Raw genomic sequence first — 22,081 nt, 5'->3', positions numbered from 1 at the left:
CATTTGATATCAATCTATTCTATGATCTATGATACCAGTTCCAGACAGATCAATTTATATAACACAATCATTTGATATCAATCTATTCTACGATCTATGATACCAGTTCCAGACATATCAATTTATATAACACAATCATTTGATATCAATCTATTCTATGATCTATGATACCAGTTCCAGACAGATAAATTTATATAACACAATCATTCGATATCAATTCAAGAGGCAATCGTTCGATTCTGTTGTTGTTTTATAGAATCCGTTGAAAATCTAGATGCGCTAAGATTGTACAATTCGCAAGGTGGAACTGTACCTCCCTTAAGAGATTCCTCGACAATAGGAAATAGTATAGGGTTGATCCTTTTCAGTTAACTACATACAGCATGGACGACAAGGAGCAGAATCGCATGGCGTAAAAATCCACATCATTTCATTAAGAAATACTCGCTATTGGTTACCATAATACAGTTTTATAACAATATTATTTATAGTACAGTCGTTCAGCTGGAGTACATTTCTAATATATATATGCTGAGTCAGCAAATTGCAATAGCTGTATTGTTAAAATCTTTCATTACGTTAGATATCTATCCGAAACTAGTTTCAACGTCTTTCAGTTATGGTAGATTTAATTTACGTGCCGCAATGCAGCCTACATATTGATGGCATGGATTTATGAATCATGACAAAATTTATCATCTCCACCTATGTCAATGACACTAGAAAGACGTGCCGGTGCGAGAAAATCACCAGGTAGACAATGGCATAAATTGGGCTGGTTTCCTATAAACATAATGTCCCGTAGCATATACCACAAGATAGGCCTGCTGTCATTCATTGGTCGAATTTTGTTAAGAAAAGATTTGTGATATTCGTATCCGCTCAGATGATTAAGGACACGAACACGCACACGTGGTATTTTTTGTACCTGAAGCGGAAGTAATCTGCAGATTGATCCGTTATGATGAATTAATGAAACATGGGAATAGAATGTTTTTTTATGTCTAATCGACACGTTGTATCAATATTGATAGAATACTAGTAGACGAGATTTCATTCATTTACTCGTAATTTCTACAAGAATCAACCAGAATACACTCCCACTTTTATTTGTATTTCATGTTTTTATCTCTTACAATCTAAATAATCTGTCATTTCTACATCACAAATAAACTCGCAAATTACAATGATCTCATAATGAAACTGTTCCGAATTAAAATTTTCTGGGGCTAAAACTCTGACGCGCATGTATCACTGCTGTCAATCAAGAACTCTGAAACTAATTTTGTCGCCAGACAAAAACTCTGAAACTAACACAGACGCCAGATAAAAAAAAAACTGAAACTTACTCCGACAAAAAAAAAAAACCACTGTTACTAACTCTGACGCAAAAGAAAAAAAAACTCCGAAACTTTCTCTGACGTCAAATAAAACTCTGAAACTAACTCTGACGACAAACAAAAACTCTGAAACTAACACTGTCGCAAGACAAAACCTCTGAAACTAACAGTGACGCCAAACAAAACCTCTGAAACCGACTCTGACGCCAGACAAAACCTCTGAAACCGACTCTGACGCCAAACAAGAACTCTGAAACCAATACTGACGCAAAACAAAACTCTGAAACTTACCCTGAATCAAAAATCTGTAATTTAATCTGTAGTTAATCTTAACATAGATTATCAAGGGATTTCATTTGAATTTTAAGTACATAAGAAGAAGACGGATTACAATAGCAGTATAATTCATTGTAGAAATTGGCTGACAGTTCTGATAAATTATTATTTATTTCCCATTCAGTTGATACATAATCAATTGCGGTTTCTTTGTTTACTTTAATCACAAATTCATCAAGCAATAGTATATTCTGGGACACTTTCAACGTTTTGATCTTACATCCTACTCCGTCAATTGAATTTTTTTTATGGATTCACAAACTTGCACGATATTCAAATCAGCAATAATGTGTAGGAGCTCTGAATCAACATTCATATTGAAAAACTAATATGAATAAGCAGATTGTATCTAAATCCATCTAGATCTATCTAAATCATACGTTACCATGTCTAAATCTGTCTTGATCTATCTAAATCCTACACTACTCTGTCTAAATATGACTAGGTCTATCTAAATCATACTTTACCATGTCTAAATCTGTCTTGATCTATCTAAATCCTACACTACTCTATTTAAATATGACTAGGTCTATCTAAATCATACGTTACTATGTCTAAATCTGTCTTGATCTATCTAAATCCTACACTACTCTGTCTAAATATGACTAGGTCTATCTAAATCATACACTACTCTGTCTCTTATGGATCTATCTAAATCCTACACGACTCTGTCTAAATCGGTCTAAGTCTATCTAATTTCAATGCTACATTCTTCAACCTATAAGTTATAAATGTTAGTCCAACGAAACGACATTCTGTCAGCTTTAAGTTGTGGCTGACGTCATGAATAAGCTGTTGCCAACTAAAGAAGAAAAACTCGCTCTTCCTAAAACAACTTTTTAACGCAAATCCGCAATCTGGAAATCCTTTTTAACTTATCTATAATGATCAATAATGTTATTTTGGCTACTTTGGGTTTCAATTTCGGTCAAACTTAGATTTTATATACATTTCGGATCCATTGTGTCATTTCAATATAAACGACTGTTAGTTTCCACGGCATTAGACAAGATGTTAACCTTATCGTTAATCACAGAACTTTCTTTATCTAAGATCTTAGACAATATCCGAGTAAATTAGAATGTATAGGATACATATCGCGAATAGGAATGAGTACTTTTGATATATTATAAATTGATTTGTATTATCTTTATGTTTGGTTGATGTAAAATCAATGGAAATGAACTTGGAATGTGGTATTTAATTTCGACTTGCGTGGGATCAAATTTCAGTTTAGAACAAAAATGATATATGGCCATACCTCAATTGAGTCATAAAATTTTCTTTTTCAGGACAGATTCTGTAAGACTTTAATTAGTTGGAACTAGTTAGGTAGACTTGATAACATCGAAATAATATATTGCGTGGGTTCTATTAAACTCCTATCAATTTGCTATCGTCATTCATAATTAAAAGAAACCTTTCATATATATTACGTATCATTCTTTCGGCTGTATATCATTATGGCTGACTTAGAATTTAATCAAAAAATACCATCTTTAGTTCAAGGAGGTGATGAGTTTCGCATCTGTATATGACAAACGGACCTAGATGGCGGCGCAGATGATAAGTCGTAGGAAGATCCAAATGATACCATCCTTCACTCCCCTACCCCTCTTCCGAAAAAGGATATAAAATATCAGCCCGTATGTAGTCTTTTCCGGTCTAATTTATTTTCAACTTTTTGTCATTTCAGATTTTTGGTGACAACTGATTCCTCTGGTCTTTACAAGAAGCAAACAAAGATCTATTATTTCATTATTGGACTGCTAAGTTTTATCATCTGTATTTTAGTAGGGGTGATAATTGTTTTAACTTCTTTTAACCCTGACGGCAAAACCCAGACTCAGCACGCCAAAATTCATAGTAAGCGTCATCATAATCAACAACAATATATCGACAGCAAAATTGGCCCATTTACTGAAATCACGAGAGAAGAAACCAAATTAATAATAAACTTTTTAAAAAGCAACAAATCTCTGAAAATAACGGATCCCCAACGAGCAGGTGTTAGCTCTAATGTTATCCATTCAATTGAGCTCAAACTAGCACCCAAGAAGAAAGTATTGGAACACCTGGACAATAAAGGTGACTTACCACCTCGAGTAGCAACGGTTTCCTTATTTAGAGCAGATGTCATTCCACCAATTGTAGAAGAATATGAAGTTGGTCCTCTACCTGGAATAGAATACGCCAGAGTTGTCAACACCACTGCTAGAAAAACCAAAATACCATTTCATGTTAGACCATTTAGTATGGCCGAATTCAGACCAATCTACCAAAGAGTTCTTCCATTGGTAAGCAAGAAAGCTAGGAAGTTACTTAACGAAAGTTACGGAGCTGTTTATGGGAACTGTGGCAAAAAATGTTTGAAATTTTCGATGACTCCAATTTCCTCTGCTTTCCTTGCTAAAGGTGAACGAAAAGCATGGTTTTGGTTTGCTTATGATCTTGAGTTTTACACCTTACATCCGCTGGATTTCCAGTTTCTGGTTGATATGTCAGATATACACCCTGGAAAGTGGAAAGTCCAAAACGTATGGTATGCTAGTAAACTGTATCCATCTCTGGATGATCTGCTAGAAAAGTACGAGAAGAATCAAACGAATAAAACGAGAGTTTCATACCCACAAGAGGACATTAAAGACATACCCACTTCTTTACATTTAAGAGGAGAGGAATCATTTCCCCGGCTAGATCAGGAAGCACCACGTCAATATGAACCTAATGGTCCTCGTTATACAGTTCGCGGTAACCAAGTTCAGTACATGAAATGGCAGTTTACCTATAGATTGTCGCCGACGGTTGGCATCCAGTTATTCGACGTGAGACATGCAGGAGAGAGAATCGTATATGAACTAAGTATGCAGGAAATTGCCGTGCTATACACTGCTCATAACCCAGCTTCCAGTATGTTATATTTTGCCGATAGTGCTGGTTTATTTGGAACCAGAACGAGAGGACTGGTGCCAGGCATTGACTGTCCTTCCTATGCTAATTATCAAGACATTGAAATCTATGCGGCTAATAACGGCGGTCAAAGACGCTTGAGAAATGCTGTGTGTATATTTGAACAAAACAATCTGATGCCTCTAAGAAGGCATCGCGCTTATGGCAAAATTGACTCTTTCTTTGGGGGACTATTGGACAATACCTTAGTTCTGCGTATAGTTATTTCAGTGATAAATTATGACTATGTATATGACTTTGTGTTTCACAATAACGGTGCCATAGAAGTGAAAGTAGCTTCAACTGGTTATTTAGCGTCCGGGTTCTATACTCCGGCAGAAGAGCCATATGGTACTAGAATTCGGAAGAACGTCGTGGCACATCTTCATCATCATCTCTTTCATTTTAAAGCTGACATTGACGTTAAAGGAACTTCAAATCGGTTTTCGACATGGTCTATTAAGACCGAAAATAAGACAGACGAGTGGAGTTCCAGGCCGAACAATTGGCATTCGCAAACCAAAATCAAGAAGAGCCTTAAACAAACTGAATCTAGTGCGGCATATCGCTATAACTTTAATCACCCAAAATATCTTTTATTTTCTAATGCTAACAAGACGGACAACTTAGGGAATGTTAAATCGTACAGGCTTAAAATATCAGGAATGTCCAAAATGAAGCTTCCGGTAAATCAAGGCTTTGAACCTTCGGTGTCTTGGTCTCGATATCAGATGGCAGTAACAAAACAGAAGGATGAAGAATACACAAGTAGTTCAGTGTACGCAATGTGGGACGCCACAGATCCAGTGGTCAATTTCCAGAAATATCTCGACGATGATGAAAATATTGTAGATGAGGTGAGTTGATATTTTTCATTCAAGAGATATGAGCTAACTATCGCCATTTTAGTAAGAATAATCGTTGTATTACGATAGAGTCGTTAATATCATAGATTCGATGTCATCGTCAGTATTAGTCAGTTGTCAGACGTGATAAAATAATCGTCATTTTAGAAATACAAAATCGTCAATATTAAAAAAATTCAAATCGTCAATATTAAAATCGTCATTTTAAGAAAAATAAAATCATTAGTATTGGAAAAACAAAAAAACGTCAGTATTAGAAATCATAATCGTCAATATAACAGAATCAAAATCGTCATTTTTAGAAAAACAAAATCGTCATTTTTAGAAAAACAAAATCATCAGTAAGGCCTATTAAAAAAACAAAATCGTCATTTTCAGAAAAATAAAATTTTCAGTATCAGAAAAACAAGATCGTCAGTATCCGAAGAATAAAATGGTCAATATTTGAAAAACAAAATCACCAGTAAGGCCTTTTAGAAAATCAAAATAGTCAGTAAAAAATCGTTAGTATTTCAGAAACAAAATCATCAGTATTACAGAAACAAAACTTTAATATAAGAAAAATAAATCGTCAGTTGTAGAAATATTATCGTCAGCATTAGAAAAATGATAGACAAATAATAATATTGTGAGTCATAAACGTCAGTATTGGAAATAAAATCGTCAATGTTTGAAAAATAATCGTTAGTATTGGAAAAAAAAGTAAGTTGACAACATGATATTTCTCTGCAGTGCAAATTGCACGATTTTCAATTATAAAATCGCCCTAACAAAACACATCCTCCGCAGTTATCATTTCGGTCAGTAACGTAATACGATGCCTTGTGTGTTATATTGATAAAAGTTGAAAAGCAGGAATATTTTTGATTTTCAGTCTAAATGTGACCAAGAACAGTATTGATTTGTTTTTTCATCAAAATAGAAAACATATTAATTAATTCCAATGAAACTAGAGGCTCTATTACCAAAAAGGTCTCATATAAATTGTTCCTTGGGCAATTAAAAGAAAATTAGTATGTAAACGTGATCTTGTAACAAAAATTGATCTTTTGTTTCAAAGAGAATGAAATTACACGCTACTCGCAAATTAAGTCAGATCTGAGTGGGCTGAAACAACCTTTTTTACGGTGTCCTGTTAGGTTTTGAATTCTGTTGTAAAGTACATCTGTCCATACGCAACTACGTTTGGTTGTTACATGGAAATAACACACACGTAATTCCTAACCATTTTGAATCTCTTCCTCGACCTAATAAATCGAATTTGGAAAAAGGCTATAATATTTCAACTAAGCCTTCAAATCACAGTTAAAACTGTCGTTCACGCTGTAAATAAAAGAAAAAAAAATGACAACTGTAATTGAGACTCATCATCTGGTCCATGAAATATTTAGGTAACTACAAGTAATATGTCCCCTTCACGAGACGGTATATTTATGTCCCTCGGTGTTTCGTTCTACGGTTCTGGTTGCTGTTTTGCTTTTCATGGCTTTGCGCCCATTTTCTGGTTTATGTCATTTTACAAGCTTTTCAGAATATTATCTTTTGTTTACGATGGAAAGGTCAAGAATGTAGCCAGCTATTGGTTCAGCTGCACCATTTTAACATTTTGTCCCACTGACATAAATTTAAGACACTACTTGGATTTGGTCCAAATTTTATAAACATGTAGAGTTCACTGGGTCATTATTCACACACCAGACAAATGAAAGCAACAACAGAAAAAAAGTAATAACATGGCTGATTTGGTTCATGTCAAAAATGTGAGTCGTTAAAGGACGATTACCTAGAATCGTATACTGTTCGTTCTAGTTTCTGAAATACTGTTTTCAGTAGAAGAATTTTTCCTTAATTTGATTGTAATGCTGTTAAGTGAACGCGCAATCAACTCAATTTTGAACAGAGTTCAGAACGCGTTCTACGTCCACTTGTACCAAAAAAATAGTAGGTGCGGACAGAATTCAAAATGGCGGAAAAGGACTAGAAGGTAAATGTTGAATGTGACAGAATGGGGGAAATTTTGAATGTGTCAGAATTGGGGAAATTTCAATGTGTCAGAATTGGGGAAATTTTCAATGTGTCAGAATTGGGGAAATTTTCAATGGGACAGAATCTGGTTCTGTAGGCCTACCGTTCGAATGAGGTCAGAATTTGAACAAACGAAACCTGTTCAGAACGAGTAGTATAACTTTAATACTTCTTAGAGCACCAGTCTCAAATCTGTTACCCCCAATTAAAATCTGGTCAAAACATTTATCTGTTGCTCAACTCAACATCCCCTTGACGAAAAATCATGAAACCCTAGATGAGATGATACCAATAGACGATAATATCAAGACTGGCAACGAAATTGCAGGCTATGTCTAGAATTTAATGTTGGTGTCTAAAACGTATACTTATTAACGTAAGAGTGTTTGATTTCGTTTCATGTTGAAATACAGATATAACGATGTACGTACAACAAAAACATCGTATTCGATGACGTCAAGATTTTTCTTATCTAATAATAACAAAAAAAACGAACCAAAATTGTAAACTAATTTGAATTTTAATGACCTTTTCCAAACGTAGGCTAGTAATAATATTAAAGTTCTAAAATAATAACATAAGAAGCTTATCTGAACCCAGTAACTTTTGATATCAACTGTTTGGTCTAAATAGCCTAAAAAGTGGCGTCAAAACAATACATACATCGAATTCCTTGTTAAAATGGGTAGGACATTGGAACGTTTCCAATACTTATAGCCAAGAACAACATTAAGAGGTGGATTGAATATAATGAAATGCTAGTTATTTGACGTGAATAGCTTATTCGTGAATGAAATTAAGCGTGGTAATGCCTCTCAATGTCATATGGGATTTATTTTTTATGTATAATGTAAGATACTTCTAGAATTGAGAGTGAACGACCGTTTACAAGGTTATTTTTCATTATAAACTAACGACTAGCGATTTATTAAAGGAATTGTCGATTCTCAATGTACGGAATTGATAGACCTCGATGGAAATGAAATGAATGGAGTTTTATGTCTGACTTTTCTGCACCATGTGGGCTAATGAAGACGAGGACTTCAATGGAACGATCAGACTTAACTTAATGACATCACTAATCTAATTTAAAAAATCTAACACTTTTGGAACAATGACGTCATAAAACTAACGGTAAAATTCGACTATTTTGCATGTTATTAAATGCAAAGGTTAAATACTCTATCCCTGAAAACTCTGATTTAAGGTTATTATATAGAATTTTCAAAATAAGCAAAAAATAGAACATACCCCCGCTTTAAAGTATAGGAATGTATAGATTATAGGTGGGTTATCATTCAGGATATCGCTTAATTGAACACGTTACCACTGCTGTTTTACCATTGTATTGGACTATAAAACGTCACAAAGAGATGGTATAAAATATTTAACTATGTCCTGTTCCTATAAAATCTAAAAATGTACAACGGGCACTCCTTGGTCAGGCAATCTTTTTTAAACTTATCTCCCAGTGTACTACAATGAATGGGTTTTTGTTAATACTGTTAAGTATTATTTTTTTATTTACTAGGTAGGAGAAATACTGGTGAGGGATTCGGTAACGACCTTTAAAAAACAGTCCGATTTTCAATTCTGTTACTCTATGACTATGCTATGTATATTTAAAGAATATACACTTTCGCACACTGCTATTTTTACTATCGAATCTTTGCAGTCAAACAAAATATATCTCCCTGGTGTATCTATAATGCATATGTAATAATCAATTGCTTTAATGCATCATAAAATAATGCATCTTTTTATTTTTTTTTATGTTTCTTTAATGCTTCTCTTCAGTCTCTAATATATCTTACATGTGTCTACTTCTTATTTTTCTATTGTATCTCTTACGTATCTCTCAGGTATCTTTTATGTGTCTTTCATGTATCACTATTTTGTATCTTTTGTATAACTTTTATGTATTTATTTTGTATCTTGTATCTTCTGTATTTCATTCGTGACTCATGTATCATCTATTTATCTCTAATGTATCTTTAATGTATCATTTATATCGCTATACGCCAGTCACATTGAACTGGGTCATGTGGAATATTTTAATTGAACGGCTATTACATTCTCATTAGTATATGATGTCGAATCCTTTAGCACTGAATTAATTTCATTCACATGTTACAAACGTAAGTTTGGGTCGATTTGAAGCTAAAAATATTGAGGACATCGATTGGGTGACAGCTTTTACTTTTATATCAAAACACCTACACGTCGTGTTACAACCACCATACCTCAAAATACATTCATTCAAATAACTCAAATTAAAGGTACATTATCGATACATAATATAGAACTCTTCATAGAATTAAGAGAAAGTGGTTGTTTTGACATTTAAAAGTGTGTAGAAACATCATTTAAAACCCAATTTAGTAAACATATGAAAACGAAACATCTACGTTTTCACACTTCATAAAAATGATATGACGAAATTTCCTACCAGTTTTTGCCATTTTGTCAGAGCAGTTTATACTGTACAGTTATGATAATCATGCGCATTCTAACCACCCCTATGACAAAGTGGTATGGTTCAAAAAGTGGACACAACTCTTATCGGATGCTGATACTACCCTAAAAGGATACTCTATTCTAAGAGTGAAATCGTTTCTGTGATGTATGTATTCTTTGCAAGAATAAAAGGAATTAACAATGTTAAATGACATAGGATATGGACTAACTCCACTACTTCATTTGCCATATCTTCCCATGTTAAAACACGAAATTCAACCTTCTACAACTTTTTTCCAGAAATCTCGTTGAAAGCTTTCCAATATGTCGAATGAGAGCCTGACAAGTCCTTAATGTCTCCTAAAAAATTCAATATATGATGACTATGAAAATTTTGAGCTAGTCAAATTGAAAGTAGACTACTACCGGTTATACTCATCCGCTAGAGTTCACAAAACAACTATTTTTAGAATTATCCTTCCGCCTTGAGGTACGAATCCGGACACGGGGACGATGCGGACACAATTTGCTTCTATGTGCCACGTCTATTCCCAGCTCTACGCCGCCAACTCACGACATTTGACAGTAAGTGAATAAAGTATCGTCTGGAATAAAATGCGCTCCTTTAAAAGCAAATCACGTCAGAAATCAATCATAACCCTGTGCTAATTAAACTGTCAAGAACCTAGTCATTCTAATATTCCATAATAAAGTAGGATAATTAGTATTATTGTCTTAGATACACGTCATTTATAGTCATGTCAGCTGTATATTGTAATACTGTTACTTAGTCCTACTCCCCCGCCAAAATCTTCCATACTTTCATTTATCACATGAATGACATCGATTAATCCTGCGTTACGGCCTGGGGCACACTTTACGAGGATTATTTACTTGTAAATATTTCAAACTTTACTTGACATTAAAATAATTATGTCTTTTTATAGTTATGTTTAGTTGATTGTCGTACGATCTAAAGCAGTAATGCGTTCAGTATTATATAATCTTATATCAGTTATGTAAACTGCCTAACATGTTAACCTTATGTGCCTATATTTTTTATCGTTTCAGGATCTAGTAAGTTGGATCACGCTAGGAACATATCATATACCACAAACAGAACATATGCCAAATACTCCGACAGTTGGTGGTCATCTCACCTTCCTCATAACACCATTCAACTATTATAGTGAAGATCCGTCCATGGCTTCCAGGGACGCAATCCGCATCGATCCAAAAGATAAACGACGACCACTAGCTGGTGCAAATGTCACACGCTACGGGCTTCCAATTGATAGAACCTTCTACAATGATACCATGTCGCTAGAAGAACAGGTGGAACATGATAGTGAATTTTTATTTTTCTGAGCAAATCTGAGGTTTTCTATCAGAAACCACAGACTGTCTACTACGTCATCGACACTCACGATCGTCATTTGATGTTGTTTATCAAGCGGCTTGGATGTGTAGGTCTCCCCATGTCGACTGAGTGACATGATCGTTAGTCAGTAGCCTGCCAGTGGTGAATTGATAATTTTCATCATTACGCCATGAATTCAGACCATTAAACGAGAATTTACAAACACCAACGGGCAAATAATCATTAAACATCAATGCCAAGTAATCCGACAATTTGCCAACTATACCGATAATCGGCAACATTTTTTGGATTTCTAAGCATTTGAGTGGAAGATAAAGCTATGGCAGTTTTCATTATATAATTATTATCAAATGTTTTCTTCGATCAAATTGCATGTACATATAACATAACTCTGTAGACAGTTTTCATTTGTATTGTTCCTTTCATTTTTCACGTCGCGTCATTGTTGACTTTCATTTTATTTACCCTATGTGAAAGTAAAGAACCTACAACCTGGTTGTATGAACTTAGAACGAATCCCTCGGCGAACCTACAAACTATGTTAGAACGAACCAACAAACTAAGGTAGAACAAACCTACAAACTAGTTAGAAAGAACCTACGAACTAAGTTAGAACGAACCTACAATCTAGCTTAGAACGAACCTACAATCTTATCAAGCTTATCAACTAGGTAAGAATAAACATATCAGATAGGTTAGAACGAACTATAAACTAGGTAAAAATGAACCTATCCGCCAGGTTAGAACGAGCTTATAAATTAGGCAAAAATAAACTAGGTTAGAACGAACCTATCAACTAGGTTATAACGATCTATTTATCAAGTAGTTTAAGACAGTGTTATATCGCCCTGTTATTAATATATGTTGTATATGTGATAATTTGTTATTTTATGGAATTGCATTTAGATTTTCTCTAGCTGATAGCATTTTTCAGCATAGAACAGCGATACTCATTAGTTGTTTATTTGACTAGTTAATACAGGAGTAAATACTTATTTCTCCACTATTCTGAAAATATTTATTTAAGAAAATAGTTTATTGTTGATATTTATAGATACTATTTATTTTATGAAAGTGCAATAAAAAAAACCATTTATTTATTTTCATGGTGTTCATTTTTAAGCCGACTGTGGTAGGCTTATAAACCTGGCGTCGATTTCCAACTGTCGAGAGATCTTTAACGTACACAGCCTGAAGCACATGGGGCCTTGGTTTAATGTCCCATCCGAATAACTAGACGCTTTTTCTTACCTGCATCACTAACAGGGGGAAACCGGGTTGAAAAATCCGAAGGTATCATCTCGACCTATGACGGGATTGACTGAACCCTAGTAAATGTCTGAGACACTGCGGCTGCCGGATTCTTTATTTACCCAATAGTACGTCAATGGAGATTTACTTTGACAATGAATGGAAAACTTGAATACAACAAACCCTGCTAGTGTACGAATGAGAATGAGTTATACTTCAAGGGAGATAATACTAGTTTAAAAAACTTAAACAACAATTGTGTCTTTGGAAATTTAATGACCTTTGTGCCTTTTCTGCTCCTGGTATGACTGAGTGATCTTGACTGCCGAGGACAATACTGTGTGCCATCAAGGAAATTTTCGATTTTTGTCAGCTGTCGGTTCAGCTGTCAGGATTTGTACATCGCACAATCTGTAGCACACATGTTCTCAGTTTGTCGTGATATTTTCATCTTACTCTGACTACCAATAAATCATAGGTTACTCACTCTGACTACAAATAAATCACAGTTATGTAACTTACTCTGACTACAAATAAATCATAGGTTACTCACTCTGACTACAAATAAATCACAGTTATGTAACTTACTCTGACTACAAATAAATCATAGGTAACTTACTCTGACTACGAATAAATCATAGGCAACTTACTCTGACTACAAATAAATCATAGGTAACTTACTCTGACTACAAATAAACCATAGGTTTCTTACTCTGACCACAAATAAATCACAGTTATGTAACTTACTCTGACTACAAATAAATCATAGGTAACTTACTCTGACTACGAATAAATCATAGGTAACTTACTCTGACTACAAATAAATCATAGGTTTCTTACTCTGACTACCAATAAATCATAGGTTTCTTACTCTGACTACAAATAAATCATAGGTAACTTACTCTGACTACCAATAAATCATAGGTTTCTTACTCTGACTACCAATAAATCATAGGTAACTTACTCTGACTACAAATAAATCATAGGTAACTTACTCTGACTACCAATAAATCATAGGTTTCTTACTCTGACTACCAATAAATCATAGGTAACTTACTCTGACTACAAATAAATCATAGGTAACTTACTCTGACTACAAATAAATCATAGGTAACTTACTCTGACTACAAATAAATCAAAGGTAACTTACTCTGACTACAAATAAATCATAGGTAACTTACTCTGACTACAAATAAATCATAGGTTTCTTACTCTGACCACAAATAAATCACAGTTATGTAACTTTCTCTGACTACAAATAAATCATAGGTAACTTACTCTGACTACGAATAAATCATAGGTAACTTACTCTGACTACCAATAAATCATAGGTTTCTTACTCTGACCACAAATAAATCATAGGTTTCTTACTCTGACCACAAATAAATCATAGGTTTCTTACTCTGACCACAAATAAATCATAGGTAACTTACTCTGACTACAAATAAATCATAGGTTTCTTACTCTGACTACAAATAAATCATAGGTTTCTTACTCTGACTACAAATAAATCATAGGTAACTTACTCTGACTACCAATAAATCATAGGTTTCTTACTCTGACCACAAATAAATCATAGGTAACTTACTCTGACTACCAATAAATCATAGGTTTCTTACTCTGACTACAAATAAATCATAGGTAACTTACTCTGACTACAAATAAATCATAGGTAACTTACTCTGACTACAAATAAATCATAGGTAACTTACTCTGACTACCAATAAATCATAGGTAACTTACTCTGACTACAAATAAATCAAAGGTAACTTACTCTGACTACCAATAAATCATAGGTTTCTTACTCTGACTACAAATAAATCATAGGTAACTTACTCTGACTACAAATAAATCATAGGTAACTTACTCTGACCACAAATAAATCATAGGTAACTTACTCTGACTACCAATAAATCATAGGTTTCTTACTCTGACTACCAATAAATCATAGGTTTCTTACTCTGACTACAAATAAATCATAGGTAACTTACTCTGACTACAAATAAATCATAGGTAACTTACTCTGACTACAAATAAATCATAGGTAACTTACTCTGACTACCAATAAATCATAGGTAACTTACTCTGACTACAAATATATCAAAGGTAACTTACTCTGACTACAAATAAGTCACATGTAACTTACTCTGACTACCAATAAATCATAGGTAACTTACTCTGACTACCAATAAATCAAAGGTAACTTACTCTGACTACAAATAAGTCACATGTAACTTACTCTGACTAGGAATAAACCAAAGGTAACTTACTCTGACTACAAATAAGTCACATGTAACTTACTCTGACTAGGAATAAATTATAGGTTACTCACTCTGACTACAAATAAATCAAAGGTAACTTACGCGGACTAGGAAGAAATTATAGGTAACTTACTCTGACTATAAACAATTCTTTAAAAAGATAATCTGACTACAATAGCTGTCTAATATGCCGCCCACCCCCTCTCCTACTTATCGTACGTCTATATTGACGTCACCCCTGACAATATGTAGGCTATGTATACCACAGTATTTCCCCAATATATCTCAAATCAATATGCTACTTGTTACTAAACATGTATCAAGATTGATCACTGAAGATAAAAGATGACAAATCAATAAAAATCAATCAATCAACTGATCGCAGTAAACAAAAATCGATACTTGAAATGAAGTACCCTTTAAAACAACATCCTCTGTTTGTTCAAGAGGTTGAGACTTGAAAAGAGTTTTTCTTGTCGATGGATATAATGGCATCATCCGGATTTCTGTGGTGTCTTTAATTTCAGGAATAATCTGATCACATTATAATATTACCTGTGATATAATAATGGCTGGAATGGTATTTGATAATGATGTCTTTATCATACGTTGAATGGGTAACACAAGTTGTAACTACCAAGTCAACAGTCGTGCTACCCTGAAAGTCTGGGGAACGGGTAGAGCTAGATTTGTCGAGCTATACTACAACTACAACATATCACGATATTTAATGGCAGCCATTGCTTGTCGCAACTATTGCCATATTGTCACTTGATAACGTGATCTGGTAGTTAACACATCAAAGGCTGGTCGCCTAAGACTACAGACGTCTGTAAACATAGCGCGATATGACTTAAAATATGGATTCAAACTCATACAACATTGTATGCATCAGTATGTATTCAGATCGCAAAGTTACTATCTTGACAAATGGTAAAATGTCGGAAGTAAAGAGTTCTGCCCAAGAATCCACTTAGCAACATTCGATTCATTACTAAGGTAGAGTTGTCAAATGCAAAGCAAGTAGCATATAAAACATTCTCTCAAAGTAGCTCGCAGATTGTGACAGAATAGCAGTATTGAATTGAATTGAATGGAGTTTTACGTCCTACTTTCTGCGCCATGTGGGCTAAACACCATTAACCTCGAATGCAATGTCGACTGATTTTGTGGTTTGTTTTCTCAAATATCAATATATCATCATGCATTTTAAAACCATTCACGAACAAATTGTATGTATCGACTATGACCGAATCGCGATTACGATCCTATAGACAATTTGCTTGTCTACGTAACGTTCTTGTCCATTAGTACCACTACCAGTAAAACCGCCAAGAAAATGCTGTGTCAAAAACATAGTCATGTTTTCTTCGATTGCCAAGATATAACACGGTTAAGGTGTACTATTTCATTGTTTTTTTTTAACTTTTTAATGTACTTCCTCAAGTTCGTGAATAAAACAGTAATTGATTGTGAAAAACATGAAGAATATATGTCAAGATTAGTAATAATATCTTTTAAAACTGTATATTTCTCTTGATGATTATTGCGAAAATCAATTTCCAGCTCGCAGATTGGACTGCTATATCAGTGAGCCATTTTCCATCTTACAAATGCCACTGTGGCTCAGGTGAGTAAGTATTTCATAATGAAAAGTGGTATGAGGTGTCTAGAAGAGTAAGCATATCCTGCTTTGCGCCACACTCATATATCCTCGCCAAAAATATACATTCAGTCAATGTACAGCAAATAAATACAAGAGAATTATAATGATAAAAGATTACAAAAGATAAATAGATTATTTTCCTTGTTTGTCTGATTTGACGTATTATTGATTGAGTGATAATTGTTCAGATTTCACTGTTTTACGAAGCTACAATCAAAAAGAAACCGTAAGTTAATTTAATGGTTAAATATCATAATATAACTGCTTAACAAAGAATGCATTCAGGAAGTGCCATTATCAAAATATATTCTAACAACTTGAGGCAATATCGATTTAAGCTCAGAAGAAGAATATTATAAACCCTGACCAATTACGAAGGTATTAGCCTCTCCATAAGAAAGTCATCCGATAATATTACTCTAAACGGAAGCTCGGTCCGACTGTCAATTGCCACTGGCAATTAAAATGACTCAAGCCAAACGGTCTACCGTGAAAAGTCCGCTAACACTCTGCAGATTCAGTTTAACGGAAACTGCCAAGGAATGCCGAATGCGAAAATTGAACAGATCGAAATCTTCAATTCATGACCGAGACAGATTCTGTTCTATGAGGAATGGTGAATTTACTACTCTACTAATGAGAATTATACAAGATACTTTTGTCTTATATTCTAGTGCCCAAAGAGGATAAAAGCGTCCCTTGACAATTCGGACAAACCCCCCCCCCCCCCCCCCCCTCTCCCCTATCTACACCCTTAGAATCATAGAAACACTACTGACTATAAGTATTCAAATTCACTTTCATAAATGGGAGAAATTTCACATACCAACGAACTTGCTCATACAGTTGTTTTGTAATGTCTACACTTACCAGCTTTTATATCAATTAGTTAACAAACACATATTCTGGAGCGTTTACGAGTAAATGTCACTAGACGGACGGACGGACGGGCAGATATAGAGGCCGACGTTCGTTCATATTTATTAACAGATGTGGGTGTAAAACCAAATTTGGCAAAATAAATACCTGTACCTACCTGTCCTTTTCCATTTGGTAAATGAATAACCCCCCCTTGGCTGCATTCGATTGTTCTATTTGACTCTATACTTAAGTCTTAATTACGTTCCGTTACTACTATGCTCTGTTCCGATTGATATAGATCTAGGTCTACGGTAAAGACTGTTACTGTTACTCAGACTCTGTTTGGAACACGGGAAATGTTAATTTTTTTTAACTTTAGCTAACGAAAGATTTAAAATGCCGTATGATGAGGATTAGGCATCGTCCGTATGATGAGGATTAGGCATTGTCCGTATAATGAGGATTACGCATCGTCCGTATGATGAGGATTACTCTTCGTGCATTTGATGAGGATTACGCATCGTCCGTATGATGAGGATTACTCTTCGTGCATTTGATGAGGATTACGCATCGTCCGTATTTTGAGGATTACTCTTCGCCCGTTTGATGAGGTGTACGCATTGTCCGTATGATGAGGATTACGCATCGTCCATATGATGAGGATTACTCTTCGTCCGTTTGATGAGGATTACTCTTCGTCCGCATGATTAGAATTACGAATCGTCCGTATGATGAGGATTACGCATCGTTTGTATGATGAGGATTACTCTTCGCGCGTTTGATGTGGATTACATATTGTCCGTATGATGAGGATTACGCATCGTCTGTATGATGATGATTACTCTTCGTGCATTTGATGAGGATTACGCATCGTCCGTATTTTGAGGATTACTCTTCGCCCGTTTGATGAGGATTACGCTTCGTCCGTTTGATGAGGATTACTCTTCGTCCGTATGATTAGGATTACGAATCGTCCATATGATGAGGATTACGCATCGTCCGTATTTTGAGGATTACTCCTCGCCCGTTTGATGAGGAGTACGCATTGTCCGTATGATGAGGATTATGCATCGTCCATATGATGAGGATTACTCTTCGTCCGTTTGATGAGGATTACTCTTCGTCCGTATGATTAGGATTACGAATCGTCCGTATGATGAGGATTACGCATCGTCCGTATGATGAGGATTTCTCTTCGTGCATTTGATGTGGATTACGCATCGTTCGTATGATGAGGATTACTCTTCGTCCGTTTGATGAGAATTACTCTTCTTCCTTTTGAGGAGGATTACTCTTCTTCCTTTTGAGGAGGATTACGCATCGTCTGTATGATGAAGATTACTCTTCTCCGTTTGATGAGGAGTACGCATTGTCCGTATGATGTGGATAACTCAAATTCCGTATAAGGAGGATTTCTCAGCGTCCGTATGAATTAGGATCAGGCCTAATACTCATCGATCATATGATGTAGATTACTCAGGGATTACGTACCAAATTACGAGGTTTATCTGTTCAAGGGTGATACGGTAGAAATATGTTATAGTTTTGGACGAGTTTCAGAGCCGATGAGGATAATAGCTTATTGCATGTATGTAACTAGGTGATTATAGAGGTAACATAAATTTCTTCATTTCGAAGGAGGACGATTCGCATAACACTGAAATGGAAGTTCAATAAGAAAACGAATCAAACTTTTGTTCATTCTCCCTTTCACAATTTCAGTCGAACCTGAACCATACAGTTTAACCTTTATCTTTCTGGCCACGATCACTTGGGAATGGGACTAATATCCTAGTTCTCCGTGTTCAGGTACCGAGATTTTGTATGGTGGCTACAATACGTGCAGTGACACTGACAAATAACGAGTGGACGAAGAGGGATGTGCGAGACCTAATATCTGACAATTTAAAAATGTGTCACAACTAAAACTTTCCTAATGTAACGTCCATCACGGTTTGTTCACATGCAATGATCATCGAAAATAAATTTCTGAAACCATTGTTTATCTTAATTCATTATGCATGATTTACAAATTATTAAAAAATACTGTTTAAATCAAAACAAAATGAACCAAGCAATATTGATAAAAAAAAAGTCATAGTGAATGATTTGGTTCTGAAGAAATTATACATTTGATATTATTATCATTATTAATTTAAGATAATATTATCCATCTGCATCAAAACTCACGAATTTAATCAATGAGATCGATATTCTTCTTTAAAGGTTTTTATGACTAAACTTCACTCCGACTATATTGTTTCTATAAGACTACAGATCTACAGTCGTGAATATAACAATAAGAACATCTCACTCTGTCAGATATATTGAATTTGTTTCTGAACCTGTAAACCTTGTAAACACTTTAGATGTGAACAGTGTGAATTGGGAATCTTAGTTCGCTGTGAACAGTTTATATATTTTTTTATCTGTGAGCGATTGTAAACGTTTTTGATTCTGAACCTTCGCTAGTAGTGAAATTGTAAACGATTTTGATTCTCGACGTTGTCAAAAAGCTGTAAACGTTGTAAACCATTTGGATTCTGAATCATCGATTGAAGTGGACGTTGTAAACAATTTTGATTCTGAACCTTCGCTAGTAGTGAAATTGTAAACGATTTTGATTCTGAACCCCTTGCTAGCAATGGCGATGTAAACAATTTGCTTTCTGAACCATCTCTAGAACTTCAAACGTTCTATAGAATTTGTACCCTAGATCATTGCACTCTGTTACGTTATCTACAATATGGATTTTATAAACCCTAACATTTTGCATATATGTAGTCATGCCCCCATCAATGTTCAACGCTTTCAATAATAACCATTCTTAGATAAACTACACTACCACTATAGAGATTTTGAATGTGTTATATGAATGTTCTTGTATACATTGAAACTGTGAAACGTTTAAAGAATACAGAATGACAATGTTTACATATAAGCTATGCTTTCTGTATGTATTTTTGAATATCTATGCCCGGTCTACTGGTCAAATGTGTGGAAATGTACAAAATTTTGATCAACAGATCTATGAAGGGAAACGGTCATCGTCGAAATCATTTTGGACACAGGCTCCTCTTGGTTTGTTACAATGCATTCACATGTGTCGGTCAAACTCCATGTGTCTTTCCATCAACTTTGTCAACTCAAATGGCACATGTGAATTAATCTCTACCGATGTCAATTCTGAAACTCTGCAAAATGCTCCTAGTTATTTGACTGTCAATGCTCAAATTTGGCCACATGTGCACCTTGGAAATTGTGAAAATCATATGTGTTCACAAGAGAGCTTATGTGAATCTCTTGAGATTGGTTACAGGTGTAACATCATTGGATGCTATGGTTCTGGAATCCCGAACGCAGACCCACAAACATTCAATTCAAAGATACACAATTTCGGAGAAGCTGTTGAAAAGCCTTGTAAATTTGGCTACTATAGCACTGATGCCGTTTCATGTCTCTCCAATGGCAGCTGGTCCGTCTTCACCTGTCATCCATATCAAGAAATACCTAATTGTCGATATTTGAAGGACTCTTGCAATACATTATATAGTGATGGTGAGTACTGGCTGTATCCACCAGCATTAAATGGGGCTATGGTGAAATTGTATTGTGGTAAACTAGATACTGATCCAACTGCTTACATCACTCTGGTAGAGAACAACTTTTCTTCACGTAGTATATACCTTCATGATTCTAACTGTTCTCCAGTTCAAGCTAGTACGACCAAGATCGCTCAGGAACAGCTAGGATATACCAATTTCCAAAAGATAGCATTCGCACCACGGACTGCTCGAGTTCTACGCGAAGACTTTACCTTTACATGGACAAACTATACCCAAATTGGCTACGGGATATCTGCTGACTGCCTTCCTGTAGACACAACATGTAGCCTTTTGGGAAGGTTTGAGATCAACCTTGAAGGTACTGGATTTCTGATTCAAACCGATGTCATCTGGGTCCAAGATAATCACGATGCTGTCATGGATATCTACGTTACTGAAAACAGAGAAATAACTGGAGTATGTGGCAAAGGATGTGCAGGATGTAAACCCGAAAGTCATATTGTTCTGGAAGCTGATCCTTTTAACCAACCACAAATGGAGAGTGCGACAAGACCAATATGTACCCAGTAGAGATCTCATAATTATCTGCCAGGTAAAACAAAATGTTCAACGGATATACATAAATAATGTAAAATGATACAGTTGAGCTCAACAATTATTCACAGTCAATTATCATTACCGAGACAAAAGACAAAGGATTGTTAACAAAGTACTTTGGTGAAATACCAACCAACCAACCCAAAAAACAACCATCGATATTATGAAATGATGTTTTCACATCTTTTTTTGCGTTTTGTTTGCTTCGTGTTGTGAAAAAGAGATTCCATAATATTGACTCGAATATTCATCTAAATTTAATTGTTTTGGAACTTTACAATATGAGGAATATCTTTACTGCGCCATGGTTCCGGTTGGATTTCAGACCAACTACAGAACGTTACATGAGGTTCCTGATGATCTTCTAGAACTAAACACACCCCCAGTTAGAGTTAATTTGATGTCTGTATAGCTAAACAATGGTTATAAAATCTGTACAAATACAAAAATAAATATTTGCTTTCTCAATAGATAGATCTTAAATCAATTTAAATCTTACTGTTTTCAGGTGATGTTTGAAACATA

At 34.9% G+C, this 22,081-nt stretch overlaps 2 protein-coding genes across 2 annotated transcripts; both read left to right on the top strand.

The window, feature by feature from the left end:
• Positions 1–3,580: 3,580 nt before the first annotated feature.
• LOTGIDRAFT_137098 (hypothetical protein) lies at positions 3,581–11,341 on the top strand (the record flags this gene model as incomplete). Its single annotated transcript, XM_009047469.1, has 2 exons — positions 3,581–5,482; positions 11,045–11,341. Coding segments are annotated over 2 exons (2,199 nt in total), but the record flags the coding sequence as incomplete, so codon positions are not given.
• An 8,973-nt stretch (positions 11,342–20,314) lies between these two features.
• Positions 20,315–21,529, top strand: LOTGIDRAFT_171279 (hypothetical protein; the record flags this gene model as incomplete). Its single annotated transcript, XM_009047468.1, has 1 exon — positions 20,315–21,529. One exon carries the CDS (start codon positions 20,315–20,317, stop codon positions 21,527–21,529), a length of 1,215 nt encoding a protein of 404 aa, XP_009045716.1.
• Between the last annotated feature and the right edge of the window lie 552 nt (positions 21,530–22,081).

This window comes from Lottia gigantea (assembly GCF_000327385.1).
Source record: "Lottia gigantea unplaced genomic scaffold LOTGIsca_112, whole genome shotgun sequence".
Taxonomy (NCBI): domain Eukaryota; kingdom Metazoa; phylum Mollusca; class Gastropoda; family Lottiidae; genus Lottia; species Lottia gigantea.
The sequence above is the reverse complement of the archived record's forward strand: the minus strand, read 5'-3'. Positions and strand labels throughout refer to the sequence as shown.